The 16,843-nt window shown below is 35.4% G+C and overlaps 2 protein-coding genes and 1 non-coding gene across 11 annotated transcripts in view; 2 read left to right on the forward strand and 1 right to left on the reverse strand.

Moving 5' to 3' along the window:
- Positions 1–1,309: 1,309 nt before the first annotated feature.
- Positions 1,310–1,381, reverse strand: TRNAD-GUC (transfer RNA aspartic acid (anticodon GUC)). The gene has a single exon. It is a non-coding gene; the product is annotated as a tRNA-Asp (tRNA).
- Positions 1,382–3,100: 1,719 nt separating this feature from the next.
- LOC127788452 (protein ROS1A-like) overlaps positions 3,101–16,843 on the forward strand; it is a 36,951-nt gene continuing 23,208 nt past the window's right edge. Inside the window, exons 1-2 of one of the 8 annotated variants that reach the window (XM_052316722.1) lie at positions 3,101–3,240; positions 3,942–4,151. In XM_052316722.1, the coding sequence (XP_052172682.1) occupies positions 3,207–3,240; positions 3,942–4,151 (244 nt within the window). In that variant the 5' untranslated portion in view covers positions 3,101–3,206. Of the gene's footprint in view, positions 3,241–3,587; positions 4,152–4,801; positions 5,273–16,843 lie in introns of those variants that run through there. The other 7 variants (XM_052316724.1, XM_052316721.1, XM_052316723.1 and 4 more) reach the window with 7 other exon arrangements.
- Positions 6,870–14,683, forward strand: LOC127788455 (DNA glycosylase/AP lyase ROS1-like). Of its 2 annotated transcripts, XM_052316728.1 has the most exons (4): positions 6,870–7,172; positions 12,443–12,533; positions 12,618–13,040; positions 14,553–14,683. In XM_052316728.1, the coding sequence occupies exons 1-4, from the start codon at positions 7,157–7,159 to the stop codon at positions 14,584–14,586; spliced, it is 564 nt and encodes a 187-aa protein (XP_052172688.1). In that variant the 5' UTR covers positions 6,870–7,156; the 3' UTR covers positions 14,587–14,683. The 2 variants fall into 2 exon arrangements, with proteins under 2 accessions (XP_052172688.1, XP_052172687.1); XM_052316727.1 differs by lacking the exon at positions 14,553–14,683 and having other exon boundaries at positions 12,618–13,524.

The raw sequence follows: 16,843 nt of genomic DNA on the forward strand, positions 1-16,843 counted from the left end.
ATTAATTTGTTTCTTTTTAAAATATTTTCTATCTTAATTCTTAAGTTTTAAATATTATTTCATTATTTTATATTTCAAAATTCTATATGTCTTATAATTTTTCTTGTGAATTGATATGAAAAATAATGTACATATAAAAAGGAGAATGTTTATTTATAATTTAAATATATAAAAAATTTAACTTAAAAATTTTAAATAAATTAATTGATAGTTATTATTTATATATATTGCGAAATTAAATTTTTTAGTATCCAATATCAATAATTACTAAAAAATAACAAAATTAAAAAAAAAATGAGTAAGGGCCTTACTAGCCCAACGGGCCATGGGCCGGGCCAGGCCGGGTCGTGGGCCCAATTTCTTTGGCCCAGCCCGTATGAACAGTAACGGGCCGGCCAAAGCCCGGCCCTTTTGACACCTCTAGGCTTGAAGACTGGTGGGTTCTTGAACTAGTCGTACTAAAGTGAGAGATGAGAGAGGAGAGAGAGAGGGGGGTGGAATTCAGTGGGCGGGAGAGTTTGGGCGGGGTGGGAGGTGTAAATGCAAAAAAATAAAACTTACCTGTAGGACTTCCTGTAAGCCATTCTAGACGTGGAGCATTATTCTAATCAATTTGAATTAAGTTTACGGTCATTCTCGCTAGTTGATGCATCTGAGCACATCTTCCACATGATTCACGTAGATAACATGAAAGTTCTCGATCGATGATTATGTTTGACCACGCTACTAAAATAATAAGAGTTAATTTGCATGGTGACAATTCTTTTTTTAGGACAACTATCCTTGCGTGATTCCTGTTACTCATGCCCTCAATAACATCATGAAAGATAAATTGCAAGTGTGAAATTTTATCTCACTGCGCAAAACGAAAATCGAACTTAAGATCCACTATACTAACATCAAGATATTATTTGTCCGACTGCTCGACTTATGCTATAGAGGTTACAATTCTCTCTTTATTAACAATTAGGGTGTAAGTGTAACGTGTAAATTAAAAAAAAATCTTTCATAGTTAAATTTTATTTTTTTTTAATTTTATTGAATGATATATATATGAATAGAGATGAGTAGGAATATATATAATACTGTAGTTGGTTTATAAAATGTGAAAAATCATAAATTTAAATTTTGTTCATGTGATCAATTTTAATTTTTTAAATAAAATATTATTAAAATTTAAAATATTTAACACGGTTTCAAAAAAATAAACACCAAATTGTAGATTCTTAATAAAAATTAGTTTAATTTAATTGCGCTTGAATCATCTAACAGCTAACAAGCCTATAAAAGCCAAAACAGTTGCACAGTACGCCGTTGCCGGGGATCGAACCCGGGTCGTCCGCGTGACAGGCGGAAATACTCACCACTATACTACAACGACTTTGACGACCGTACACAAAGAAAATATTTTGTTATCTCTTCAACCAATGCCTTCTTGGCCTACCCCTTGCTAAGAGCACAGGTTTAACGTGGTTTCGTACGAGTGCCTGATTAAGGATTTGTATATATGAAACCCAGTAAAGTGTAGTTTTAATTATTAGAGGCATGCAAAATTAAAAGATTCCAAATGAAATTTTGAAGTTAAATATTAGAAAATTTATTTCTAATAATTAATGTTACTAATAACTTGATACCATACTTCTAATTATTCCTTTATTGAAATTCTCGTCTCTGATAAATTTTTATATCATATTAAGACATCATATTAATAAGCTAGTTTGGCTCGATATATTATATTCTAATATTATTGATTAATTGGGATGTATATATAAAAAAAATTATATTAAAAAATATATATATTTTGACTTTCTTGTGCCAAAACTTTACCTTGTAAACATAGAAGACAATACCTGTGTTTTGAAAAGATTAAACTCAAAATTATTGGGATGCCTCTTTACATGGAAAGAATAAGTTTTCTCTTTTAACCTTTTTAAAAGTTTCTTTTACTTCTAGAAGTTTATTTAGAAGGTGAATTTGATACTTAGATATTATTTAAATAAAGATAAATTTTAATATATTAATAAAATAAACTAAATGTCATAAGTTGAAACAATATTAAGCTATATTGGTGTTTGAATTATGTTGGCTCAATGATTTAAATAAATCAATGATATATAATAGTGTCAATTTAGCCATTATATTTTAAATAGACCAAATCAACTACTAAATTTTCATAAATAGATTACGTTAGCTAATCATCAACTTTTCATCTTAATTTCGTTAGTTAGAACATTCCTTTAGTTCTATAGTAGGGTCAATTTGGCATTTTGTCAAAATTTAATTTATGATAAAAAAAATAAGTGAAAGTTCAATAATTTTTTTATAATTTATTTTATTTTTATCTATAAAAATTAAAAATTATTAAAACAAAGACTTATATTAATCTACAAACAACCTCGTCCAGAAATTAATCAAAAGACGTAAAATAACAAAAATATCCTTATTCAAATTGTAAATTTACTTTTTCTACTCATGTCATCTCTTTATTTTTTCGTGGTTGCCTTTAGCAAGCGTCGATTGTCATTACATTACTTCATTGTTTCACAATGATGGTCGACACTTGTTAGAGTCAGTCATGAAAAGGAAGACAGAGTAAGATGAAACAAAAATAAAAAAAATAAATTTATAATTTAAATAAGAGTGTTTCTATAATTTTAGCACCCGATAGTAAGCCTCCCGGTGAGGTTGTTGGGCTGTGGAAGGGTCCATGCATGCAATTCACGTATTAGGCACTTATATTGCACGAAAACACTTTATAGGAGTTGTTTTTCTGTTTCTGAAATATTTTTGAAATATTTTTTATTTTTATTTTAGATCTTATTTATATTTATTTTTTAAAAAAATATTTATTTTCATGTTTTCGTTTTTTATTGATGACGTTTTCTATTTTCATTTTCGTCCAAAATAAGATAAGCTGGGCACGCCGGCACGCCAATTGTTCTGTTCAATTCCAAATAATATACAGCCGTCAAGATAAATACATAAATAAATGTACGTTCATTTTTAATGCCCTTGTTGTCAGTCAGTCGTTTACCGGCAAAAGCCGTTCTCGGTTGAAAGATCAAAACCCATCGACGAGAAAAAGCCTGCTTGTTCTGCGTGCGTTGTGTAACTTGTGCTTGTTTTTTCCCTACTCGCTCTTCTCGATGAACAACCCTCTGCGGCCGTTTCTCTTTAATTCCGGTCACTGAAGCGGATCTCCGGCAATGGCACACTTTTCCGGCAACTCTAATGACCAAGGTCTGTATAGTTCACATCTTGTTCCTTTTTACTTTAACTTGGTGTATATGATCCTTCAAAGGCATGGACTCAAGATATGATAGAAGTGGGAAAAGATCAGAAAACATGTCTGGTCTTTTCCTGATGAAAAAATTTCATCTCGAATCCAAATTATTCACAATTTTTAATGGGTTTTCACTATGATATAAAGCCGTCTTGTTATGATTTTCAGAGCAAGGAGTAGGGGGTTCGGTGATAGAATTTTAGCTCGAAATTTCTCATTCTATGCTTGTGGGAAAAATATCTGAAATTCGTTTCTGCAATTTAACGTCTACTGATGAAATTAAGACACGGTGACAAACAGGGAAAGAAGATTGGGAGCTTCCCTACAGAGATGGCCAGAAAGGGATATCAGAATAGAGAGAGCTCAATTCCAATGAACCTAGTGAGGTCATTCTGCCGAAACTGCAGCCGATCTGCAGAAACAGACGAGAGTCAACTAGACCAACCAAAATGGTTCATACCAGAGATTTTCAAGTGGTTTTGAAGCTCATAGAATAGTTGCATGTTGTGAATCAACAAATTACATTTGGCATCAACAGGGATTTTTACAATTTGAAGGGGGGTTTAGCTAAAAGGTCCCAGGCTCCTGCTTTGCAGAGAGTTTAGCATGGATTCAGATGGAGTAAATGGGTCTTTAACAAGCCTATTAGCCCTTGCAGAAGCTGCTGCTACAACAATGGATTCTGCAGATGGTTCTCCGCTGCGAAGTTTTAATGCGGCTAGCAGTTCTTTCGTTCTTGGTTTCAACTCTCAGTTTGACGGTAATTGGTTCGAAGCCGGCTCCACGACATCGGACCTTGCAAACCGATATACCTCATTCGGGCCAAACATATGGAGCAACAGCAGCTGTGCGCCGGACATACCTTCATGTGAGCAAACTAAAGTTTTAACTTTCTGATTAGTTAGTATTTACCTACCATGCTTTCACCTGTAATCTTAACAGCAACTATGAACTTGGTACAATGGGAACTACAACAAAAAACAAACAATACGATAGCCATATCTTAATGATCAAAGTCAGGTTCAGTTCAAAGGTGTCAGGCCATTAAGTTTGCCAGTGGGATAGACGGCACATCAGCCTCATTTCCAACATAAAGATCCATCTACCAAATAAAATGAGGAAAGCAATCATCTATATGTAAATTGTGGATTCAAATCTTACCTGGAGAGTAGGACTTAGAAGGTGAACAATATTAGGTAGCAAAATACCATTGGGTATCCACTCCCGTCAATAGACCATCCTCTGCCATCCCAGTTTTTTATTCCCCACATCCCCATATGTTCAACCTCATAGCCAACTGGTGGATGTAGTCTCCAACATCTCTGGGCCTTCGCACATTAGGAGAAGGTTGCTTTGCCAACATAGGGTGAGGTTTATAAGTAACGAATACCTTCAAACCAGAACCCTATCCAGATAACATATATGAACACCTCCAAGGCTACAAAATATAAATTCAGATTCTTTTAGTACTCTATACTGCTTAAACTGATACAATATCCAAACCTGACCCTTCTGCAGATGGATATTTTACTCCCCCAAGACCTGCCTGTAATCGCAGTTCTCCACCAGAAGAATTGATAGATACCTTGTCAAGGAGGAATATTCCCTTCCAGTTTGAACCTATAACACCAGACCAGTCAAACAAAGTGGCAAATCAAGCTTATGATAAGCACAACTTAAATATAGATGAAAGAACAAATGAGACAAGGGATAAGCTGGGGAAACAAGTTGCTACCACAAATGTTGAATTCCAAGACCTCCACCATGATACTAAACAGCAACAGTTGCAGAAAGATGTGGTGAATACTGCTGCTTCTACTCAATTGGATGAGAATCACAACTCTGACAATGGAGGTAACCCTGGCATTGACCTCAACAGAACACCACAACAGAAACCAAGGAGAAAAAAGCATAGGCCAAAAATGGTTATAGAAGGCCAGGCAAAGAGGACTCCTAAACCAGTAACTCCAAAGCCTGCCAAGGAAAAAGGTAAGAGGAAATATGTCCGGAAGAATAGACTTGACAAAACCCCAAGCACTCCCACTGAAGAAATAGCATGTGGAAGTATTGATGCAACGAACACGCCACAACTAACAAGATCCTGCAGAAGAAAATTGACTCTTGACTATGAAAGCCTAGTCAGAGAAGAAAGATCTACATTTAGGTTGCAGTCTGATACAAATGCTGATTGGCAAGCAGAGAACTTATATACAAGAGTTGGATCACAATCAAATATGCAACTTGGCCAACGGATGGAGGTAACAGTTGACAAGACTCCAACTACACAGACCACTAAGAAGTCTCTTGAAGACTGCATATTAATGCCTGAAGAACAAGCCTTGGGCACACAGACTCCTGATAAAACAAGCGAACCACAGGAAAATTTGAAGGGTCACATCCAAAATCAACATATAAAAGGGAAGTGCCAGATAGTTTTCTCAGATGAAACACATGATAAACACGGAAATGATGCACAAGTAATGATGAAAAGTAACAGCATATCAGCATCCAGTCCAAACTATTCCAACTGCAGCAGCAGTTTGACCAACACAGAGCAAGGAAGCGGGTTAATGAGGGGATATTCATGTACAAATCATGAGGCAGAACCCAGCCGCACGAACATGATTGGAGGTCACTACAAGTCTTTGTGTGGCTACCTGGCAATGCTTCCAGCAAATATATATAAGAATAATAGGGGATATTCATGTACAAATCATGAGGCAGAACCCAGCCGCACGAACATGATTGGAGGTCACTACAATTCTTTGTGTGGATACCTGGCAATGCTTCCAGCAAATATATATAACAATAATAGGACTCCTGGCTTTTGTTTCCCTGCAATTTACAAGAAGAAGAGAACTGAAAAAGGGCATTGTTCAACCACATCAAGGACCTTTTATAGTGTGACTGCTGAAAAAGATAGTGTGAGACAAGCATCAGAATGGCCTGTGAATGATACCTCTGCAGCTCCTTCCACACCCGAAACACATTTGAGATTTTCTTCTGCTCGATTCAGCACTGGTAGCACATCAAACAAGAATGCCTCACCTATAGACGGGAAGGGTAAACTGTTTTTTGACCAAAAAGGAAGGATAACAAAAAAGAGATCCAAGTGTCCTACACGGGTATGTAACTTGGCTTCACTCATTGGAGTTGTAGCGTCAAGAGAATTGCCACCCTTTCCAGCTGGAGGTACCGCAAGGCGTGGTAGAATGCAAGGGCGTGAAGTTTCGTATCACCCTTACACATGCATGGAATCCCTGGTTGCAGTCACTCGTGCGACAATGACAACAAAGAAGCGGAGTAAAAGGAACCCTTTTGCTGGCTCAATGATAATTGGTATTGTATGATCACCATCAACATTGTCTTATTAGAAACTAAAAAATGTGTGTGCAATTCTGTAAATTTGTTCTCTTTTTTTTTTTTTTTTTTTGGGGGGGGGGGGGGGGGGGGGTGGTTGTGGTAGGTTCTCTTTATTTCTATCTCCTGATTCTTTTTATACATGTCATCTTTCAGATGCAACTCGGAGGAAAATTTCCACTATCGATGATATTGTTGATCAGTTAAAAGAGTCTAGAGATCAATAGAGAAAGCGTCCAGGGCAGAGACCGAAAGCACAGTGAAGAGGAAAAAGCACTTGTTCTTTATCAAAGAGATGGGACTGTTGTACCTTTTGGAGGTTCATTTGATCCTCTCAGGAAACAATGGCAGCGGCCTAAAGTTGACTTGGATGTAGAGACAAATTGGGTATGGAAGCTCCGCCTGGAAAATATAAACAGTGAAGGCATTGATGGAACTGACGAAGAAAAAGCAAAATGATTGCAAGAAGAACGAAGAGTTTTCAGAGGACGGGCAGATTCATTTATTGCACGCATGCATCTTGTCCAAGGTACCCATATAAATAATTATTTAAATCTTATGTCTAGGAATGTTACAATATATCTAATCATGTAACTAAATGGAAATCAGTACTTACAGTTATCAACAATAACTATGCATGTAATATATACATAATATAGGTATTTTAAATTAGAGTTGCACCATAAAGCACATGGTGATCAACCAGGCAGAAAAGTGATTGTGTTTTCCTACACCTACAACCTAGCAAAGTAGCAATATGGACTCGCTACCACACAAGCACAGGCATGACTGCATATTCACACATTTCAGCTGTTAATTTCAAATTCTTAGCAGAAGATGCTGGGACCAAATGGTAAGTTGAAACCTCCCTCCTTACGGTGAAGAAAAGATATGGAAGGGGCCAAAAAGAAGCATCATAAATACCAAAATTGTTTCAATATTGTTGAACTATTAACCATCATCTTATCTAAAAGCTTGAACTGTTAGATAGAAGGCTAATTTTATCTTTTATATTATCATTTTTACTCTCAACAAATATGATTTCGATTGAAATACAACATTCAGTTCTACAACTTCGAGTTATATGTCCAGATTCTGAATGAACTATATTTAAAATATAAGCAATCACTGGATTAACTAATCCCCTGAACACTCCAAGTGTTGAAAGTATTATTCCTTATTAGAGCCATTCCCAAGCACAGCTAAAGGAGGGTGGCTTAGGTAGCTCAAAGGCAACATAAAAACCTTCGGATATTTTTTATATGAATTCTAAACACAATGATTAGTAAGCTAGATTTTGCAACGACTTAAATGGGATTCAGTCTTGGTTGTTATTGTTGCTTTGACATCACCATATTACCTTGGGAACTAGCTGTAAAGGAGATACACAGCAGTCATGCTAATGCAGTATCAAGTCTTGAGCTGCTGTTGATCTGAAAATTATCCCATAGGCAATTAAAGTAAAGATTTTGTCTACATAAACTTTTCACTATCCCAAAGGCATCAATATCTCACATATTATTTTCCAGTTATCAGTGTTCTAAAAGGCGCTAGGCGCTAGTCGGGCGCCCGACTGGGGCCTAGCGCCTAGGGCGCCTAGGCGGCGACTTGGAAAATAGTGTTTTTTTTTTTAAATTTTTTGATGCAATTTGATATCAAGTAAACCAAAGTTGGAATAATAAGTGAAATAATGAATTTAAACATTAAAAAACTTTAAAAACAAACTGTTGTAGATTAGTACTGAGGTCAAGATGACAAAAACAACAATAATACAACATAAACATTTAAACATATATGAAGAATCTAAGTAATATCTAGTTATCTTAGTGGATTTCTTCTTCTTCCTCTCCATATTCTTCTAGCACATGATCTTTATCAGACTCAAAATCAAATTCATGATGCTCTTGTTCATCTTCTTCTTCTGATTGAAAATCATCTTCATGAAGTTCTCTTATCCTAGAACTTCTTCGAGGTTGAAGCATGTCGTCTGCTCCAGAAGCTTCACCAACCATTTCCCAAGTGAGCCCCATACCAGGCTCAATTTCTTCATCATCTTCTCTATCAACGATCCATCCTTGTGCATTACTAGCATCACTAGCAAGTAGCACATCAACATTCCTCTCCTTCTCCCTTTTTTGCTTGTTCATCAGTTTTGCATTAAATTGGACAAAGACTAGATTGTTCAATCGATTAACATCTAGTCTATTTCTTTTCTTCGTATGTATCTACATGAAGAAAATGAAAGCAATATCAATAATTCAATATAAATGATAGATAACTAATTGATTAAAATATTGAAAACACTTTAAAATATGCACTAACCCCTTCAAAAGTACTCCAATTTCTTTCACAACCGGATGAACTACTAGTTAACGAGAGGATCCTTCTCACCATTCGTTGCAAGTTTGGTGTTTGATTTCCATAAGTCATCCACCATTTAACTACATAGGTTAAACAAATTTGAAATTTATACACTAAACTAATATACGATAGAAACTAAAAAAAAAAAAGTCCTAAGGATTAAAGGAAGGAATTTTATACCTGGGTTATAATTATCATCATTTGTTGCACACCCTTGAATTGCCCATGACTTTCCAAAAACTCCTTCTTTGCAAGTATATTTTGGCAACTCAACATTTAAAATATGCCCTTGCATGCGATCATCACCATAAAAAAACATCTCCACAGCATTAAAAAACCCATCCATCAGTTCATTATCAAATTGCATATCCATATCTTTGAACAAATAATATGGATTCAAAAGGTAAGCCGCAAAATGCAATGGACTATCTAGCCTATCTTTCACTCTTGCATCAATAATTTCCATAGTAGGCAAATAGTTCTTTTCAAGATTGTTTAGGGCCTCCTTAATATCCTTTTTTGCCTGATTAATCTCTCCATATAAAAAGCCCATAGAAGGCTTCTTATCTGCATCAACAATTCGAAGCACCTTCACCAAAGGTGCAAAAACCTTAAGACATATAGTCACACCATTCCAGAAAGCAATGCTTAACACAGTTGCATAGGTTGCTTTCCCTTTAACAGTCTTTGACCACTTGCACTCCTCCCACTCAGAGCTAGTAAACATTGCCCTCAATTGGCTCTTTTTCTCCATTAAACTTTGTAGAGTAAGGAAAGAAGAAGCAAATCTAGTGACACCCGGTCTCACTATATCCCTCTTATTTGTAAATGACCTCATTAAGGATAAGGTCTTATGATGTGCATAAATAAAGATTGTCAAACTCTTGGCTTGATCAATGACTTTTTTGTACCTTGACAGTTTTCCAATGCTTTCAAGCATTAAATTGATGGTGTGAGTAGCACATGATGTCCAAAAGATATTGGGTCTCTTCACCTTCAATAACTTTGCCGCTCCCATATTGTTGGCAGCATTGTCAGTTACCACTTGGACAACATTTTGTGGCTCAACTTGCTCAATGCATTTGTCCACATACTCAAAAATGAGTTCACTTGTATGTGCCTCCTCTGAAGATTCTTTAGAAGAAAGGAAAGCAGTACCTGCATTAGAATTAACACATAAGTTCATGATACTCCTTTTTCTATCACTCCAAGCATCTGTCATAATGGAGCACCCATTTCTTGCCCACTCTTCTTCATGCTTCTTTAACAAACCTTTCATCATGTCAACTTCCCCCTTTAGCAACGTTTCCCTCAACTGGTATTGACTAGGAGGATTGAAGCCTGGCCCAAATTGACCAACTGACTCAACAAACAACTTGAAACTGTCATTATCAATGGCATTGAAAGGAATACCGTGCTCATAGACCCACCTAGTACAATATTCACGGACTGTCTGTGTCCTCTCTTTAAAGAGTGCTTCGTTGATATTTTGTTGTCTTTGTGTCATTTTTACACTTGAACCAGCTTCAGGGCTGATGGAGCTTGCAAATTTATCCATAGGGCCAAGTGTGCGGGGTGGGTTATTACTCCCTAATTCTTGCAATTCATCATCGCCATTCCCTTCCCCCTTTTCAGAAATATTGACTGTTGATCTCATCAGATCTTCTTCCTTTTTCTTATTCTTCTTTTTATTCCTTGCCTCCTCAATTGCATTCTTGCATTTGGCTCTATCATCTGGAGAAGCTTTTGGACATGCAGATACATTTCCAGAAATGTGGCCAATGTGTTCTTTAACTCGGTAAACACCGCCAGAAATCACCTTACTGCATAACTTTCATTTGACTTTGTCCATATTCTTGGGATCAACTAGCATCCCATACTCCCACCCCACATCATTTGACTTCCTTTTAAGAATTGAGACGGTAGCGGACGATGCTTCCGTACTCCCCGTTCCAGACATCACTTAAACTGAACAAAATCAAATCTGAAAATCATGTGGAAGTCAAAATCAAATCTGAAAATCATGTGGAAGACAAAATCTGAAAATCAAATCTGAAAATCATTGCTAACAGCCTAACACAAATCTGAAAATCAAAGCTAACAACCTAACACAGGAACTTAACATTGCTAATAGCCTAACACAAATCTGAAACTGAAAATCAAAATCATGTGGAAGATAAAATCTAAAAATCAAATCTGAAAATCGCTAACAGCCTAACACAAATCTAAAAATCAAAGCTAACAGCCTAACACATGAACTTAACATTGCTAATGCTAACAGCCTAACAGATTCCAAGTAGAATCATAATCAGGATGATCTTTCCAATGGACTAAGAACTTTCAAACCTCTCCATCCCTGGTAAAATAATCAGCAAATAGCATTAATTTTATCTTTGTGCACTGAATTTACTGGTAAAGGTAATGCAATGTAAGTTTGGGTAATGAAGTCTAGTTTGTGTTAAGGAGGTTCAATAAGAATCAATGAAAGGATCATCAGGTGACTTATCAAGGAAAAGAAAAAAAGAGAGAGGCTAACACAAATCTGAAAATCAAAATCATGTGGAAGACAAAATCTAAACATTGCTAGTGAAAGACATGGTTAATAAATCTGAAAATCATAGATGATGGTTAATAAATAGTTTTAAATACATAGTACATACTGTTAGTGATGCTTGAAGGCGGCGGACTGAGAGAGAAAGGGGCTCGGCGGTGGCAGAACACAGAGGAGAGGCGGTCGGCGGCGAGGGACGCGGTCGGCGGCCGGTGAGAGAGGCGGTGCGGTGGCCGGTGAGAGAGGCGACTAGTAAGAGAGGCAACCGGAGAGGTTGCTCGGTGAGAGAGGTGGTGCGGTGAGAGAGGCGGCCAAACAGGTTGTCGTTCCAGCAAGCAGCGGCGGCGGGTCCGGCGACAGCGAGGAGGGGAGCAACCGGTGACGCACCAAGATGAGACAACGAGAGGCGAGAGAGAGAGGAGGGGGGGAAATCTGAAAACGAAATGAAATGTAAACCTAAAGCTGAAGAAAAGTGTGGGGGGCGGAGGCCTAGGCGGTGGCCACCTAGGGCTGCGACTGGCGGCTAGGCGGCCGCCTAGGCGCGCTTGGAACCGCCTAGTCGGGGGGCCGCCTAAATGGGCCGCCTCCCCCAAAAGCGCCACGGCTGGCGGCCGCCCAGCGCCTAGGCGGCCGCCCAGCCCGAGTTTTAGAACACTGCCAGTTATTCGTCTTTGAGAAACCAAACCACTACCTTGGACCTGAAAAAAAAGAAAGTTTCCCAAAATGTTTTTTAAGTGTAAAAAGCAGAAGTTACCTCCACGAAGACATCAGATTCAAGCATGGACTTGCTTTACTCCAACAGTTGGAATAATAGAAGCAATTGTGTGAACATTCATCAAACTTTACTAAGTTCTGTTGTTTTTACCATGGTGAGTAATTGTTTGCAGGAGATAGACGCTTCTCTCCATGGAAAGGATCAGTGGTGGACTCAGTGATTGGAGTTTTCCTTACTCAAAATGTCTCAGACCACCTTTCCAGGTCAGTTGGGAACTTGTAACTTCAATTAAGGAATTTAGCACAGCTGCAGTAGAAAACCTCTTTGACTCTAATTTTCCTGTCCAGTTCTGCCTTCATGTCTATTGGTGCACTCTATCCCCTTAAGTCAAATAGAAATGATGTACCATGCTCTGAGGAGACAAACATATGGGCCAAAGAACCGGAAATGTGTATACTGGATCAAGAGGACACCATCAAATGGCATGAAGAGAAGACAAATCAATCAGCCGGCAACAGGATTTCTTTGACACTCCCTGGTGATTATTATGATACAGAAAAGGAAGTTGTCAACAGTAATGAATTGCTTGGAAGCAACAGTAGTGGAGAAAATTTAACAGATGATTTGACATGTAAATCCTCAGATATTTCTGGAAATTATCTGCAGATTTACAACAAATCAACGGGAAACAGAGTATTCATTCACCTGGCAGAAACAGAAGCAAATTCCATGGGAGATAATAGAGAAATGGATGATGTAGTTTCTTCTCGGTATTATTCTTCTTCCTCGCAAACCTCCATGGCAAATGTTATTGTAACAGCTGGGCACAGAGGCCTTAAGTTTTGGGACATTCGGTAAAAAAAAAAAAAAAAAAGAATTGTACTTCCACCTATTATCATCCTTATTTTCTATTTACAGTAGTCTATAAATCTTGGACACTTCATAGGGTTGTCATACCAGTGTCATTGGTGTGTCAAACACTTGCAACACACCCACCTGGCATGTCCAACACTTCCTCAAAATTTTTTTAAAAGGATATGTGAGGGGATATGCACAGTGCACACGTTGTCCCTATGCAAACACTTTCGAAGACTCAAAAGTAGGGATTTTCTTTTAGACTCTTTAGTTTCATACCTTGGTAATTGTATGATTCTTTTGTTTTTCCTTATTTCGATTGTATTATTATTCAGTTTCCATACTCTTCACACTTCTAATCTTGGGTCTTTAAACATCTGGATTGTGAGGAGCGAAAACAGCTGAATTGTGAGTTGATTGCTAATTAGATTAGAGCTATTTATTTGGAATTTTGGCTTATGAATTTTAAATGCATATTTGTGAGTTTTGAATATAGTTTTGATTCTGTTGATATTTTATTATGGTTTAAAAATATAAAAATTAATATGTATCTCAATCATGTCATGTTTTACCTTTTTTTTTTTGTTGAAAAATGTCGTGTCCTGTGTCCCCATGTCCATATCCATGCTTCATAGTTTAATGTAAATAATATTGTTTTACGACAAATAAAGATGGTTCATTTTTTGGATGGAGAAAGAGTTATTTTATTTTAATCAAGTTGAAAAGTTCTAAAACAGTCCAAAGGTCCTTTAGAGTTGAAAATAAATTTGTCTTTCTATGTTAATGTGCATTTAATAGCACTTGAAGTTTTTAGTTTTCAGGCTTTTTGTTATCAGCTTTTTTTAGGTTGTTTTTATTTAAAAATATATGTTATTTTATAATTTTGATTTATTAATTTCATTTATTTGTATTTTTATATATTTGTCTTTTTCCTGCCCCTCCCCTTTGAATAAGAAAGTAGATTAGAGGAAGAAATAAAATGAAACAAATATTTTATGTCAAAACAAATGGAGGCTAAACTAAAAAAAAAATTAGGTGTGTAATTTTTATATTTTGATATAAGACATTTTTTTTTTTAGAAATATTTTACTAAAAAATATATATGTCAAAAACAAATGGAGCCATAGTTTAAAATATTGTTTAAAATGCTTATTTATAAAATATAATAGTCTCACAAAAGATAAGACTATAGATAAAAATGATTGGTAAGCTATAATTCACGTAACTGATGACTTCACGTAGTAGCGTGGGTGGTATTAAGGTTTGATATGTTGTCTATTTTTTTTTATAAAACAAATGAAAGGGAAAAAACGCAAGGACCGGAGAAAAAATCTTCTTTTCTTTTCTTGATTGAGAATATCCTGCGTTAACTTGTATAATAAATATTAGTGCTCGAGTCTTTATGGAAAGTTCTTTGCTGTTTCCAGTGCAGTGATCCTTTCCGCCCTCTGTGGGACCTGAATACAACAGTGCAGCGGACCGTTCATAGTTTGGACTGGCTTCCAGATCCGAGGTATGCGTTGACATTTTTTAGTTAGTTGAAACATATCTATCCCTTTTATGTTTAATATTTTCTTCCTGTTTTCTGAATTTGTGGTACCTTATGCTTCTAGATGTATTATTATTATTATCATTTTTTTTTAAATTATGTCTCACCGCTGTCGTTCTCAGCCACCCTTTCTTTAAAATTACACTGAAAAGATAAATTACGAGATGTGTCCAAATGACTAGAGTGGTGGGCCTTCGGCCCCTTACTGATATCACCCTCAGGATTCTCCTCCAAAAAAAAATATTATATTTCTCTCAAGAATCGAATATAGTTTCTAAATATATTATTATTGTATCTGTTGATGATGGTACCCTAAGGATCCTCAGTTTGGTGATGGCTGCATATGATGTTCCTGTTTCTGGAAAACCATTTGTTGGATGGAACCCAACAGCAAGGATTCCACAGTTACTACTGTTCACCTTTTACTGTTAAAATAATTTTAATGATACATATATAGATAATAATTAAAATCTCTATATATGATGTGCAAATATAGAATTGAACCCATCTGCAAAATAAATGCAAGTTAGCTACATAGACGATGGAGACGTACGCAAGTTTAGATATGGAAAAATCATCACAAATCTCGATTAATATCACTTTGTTAAAAGAGTACCCTTATATGCATGCTAATTAGTTTCTTTAAGAGCATTTTTTAAAATAACAAGATAAGAAAGTATCAAAATAAGTGAGGAATAGATTTCGGACCAAGATATGGAATGATCAAAATAAAGTTGAGAAGTATTATAAGATTTTTATCAAACTGTTTCTTAAATTTTTTAAAATACACTAGATGACATAAATGTCATTTTTTTTTATCTATAAAGACCAAGATATGCTTATCTTGAGGGGGAGATAAGCATATCTTGAAAAATCAAGATAAAAAGTTATTAATGATTTTTTCAAGAATAGTCAGATAAACTTAATAAACATATTGAAAAAAATAAAAGTTCAGAATGCATCACATATCTTAACTTTTTCACCTCATATCTTGATTAACAAAAGCCCCATTAGTATTTAAATACCCTTAAAAGTTAAAAGTTGTTTGTTGGAGTATATTTAATATATATTTTACTTTTAACCAGCCTCGAACCTACAATATAATTCAAGAACTCATTGTCTCAAGAGCCATAATTATGTTAATTTAGAGGCCCATAAATTTGAGAGGAAATTGACTATTTTCTCTTTGTGTCTAAATGACAATTTTGCCCTTATATAAATCTCCCCCCCAACTCAAAATCTGCAGAACGCAGCTCTCTCTCTCTCTCAAACTCTCTCTCCTTCTTTCTTGTACTCACTCAAGAACAATTTTTTAAATCAAACTGTTTGTTAAATTTTTTAAAATGCATTAAAGGACACAAATGTTATTTTTTTTTTTTATCTATAAGAACTAAGATATACTTATCTTAAGGGAGAAGAGATAAACATATGTTGAAAATCAAAATAAGAAGTCATGTGATTTCTTTTTTAATGATCACTAAATAAATTTAACAAACACGTTAAAATAAAATTTTAAAATATTTTTTATATTTAATATTTTTTACTTCATATCTTAATTAACAAATAGAGTCAAGTAAACTTGGCTACAGATTTATGAGATGCATGAAATTCTCCGTTCATATAGTTGACAATTATGGATATGAACAGAATCTACTGGGAGTCCAATAATCGTGCTTGAGAAGGAAACACACTTCACTTCTCTTCTCTTTCTGGGTCAGAAAACAAATATGAAGGAGATAATATGTTTTTGTACATTTGTGTACTTATTATGATCTAAAAGTGATCAGATTCAATTTTTTAGTGTAAAAAAAAATTAATTTAAAAAAAATATATAACTCATCATAAAATTTATGATATGTAACTCTTCACTCCTAGTCATAATCCATTTATAAGTAAAAAATTATAAACTTAAAATCAAAACTACTCAAATCCTATCATTAATTTCAAACAGACTCAAATAACTACTTTTTAAAATTAACTTTTATCATTAATTTCAAACTCAAATCTTATCATTAATTACATAAAATTTTTATTACATTAACTTTTTAAAATTTCAATCTCCCTCAACATAGATTTCTAGATCCGCCTCTACTTATTATGTATATATCTACGCTTTTCTTGAGATTATCTCTTTCAAAGACAAAACATTTTTTCTTTTTTAGAAGCAAG

The sequence above is a fragment of the Diospyros lotus genome, chromosome 13, assembly GCF_014633365.1.
Source record: "Diospyros lotus cultivar Yz01 chromosome 13, ASM1463336v1, whole genome shotgun sequence".
Classification (NCBI taxonomy): domain Eukaryota; kingdom Viridiplantae; phylum Streptophyta; class Magnoliopsida; order Ericales; family Ebenaceae; genus Diospyros; species Diospyros lotus.

What these genes read in the sequence shown, in the direction of transcription:
- LOC127788455 (XM_052316727.1), top strand. An exon ending in GTCTCAGACCACCTTTCCAG is followed by an intron (nt 12,534 to 12,617) that starts GTCAGTTGGGAA and finishes TTTCCTGTCCAG; the next exon opens with TTCTGCCTTCATGTCTATTG.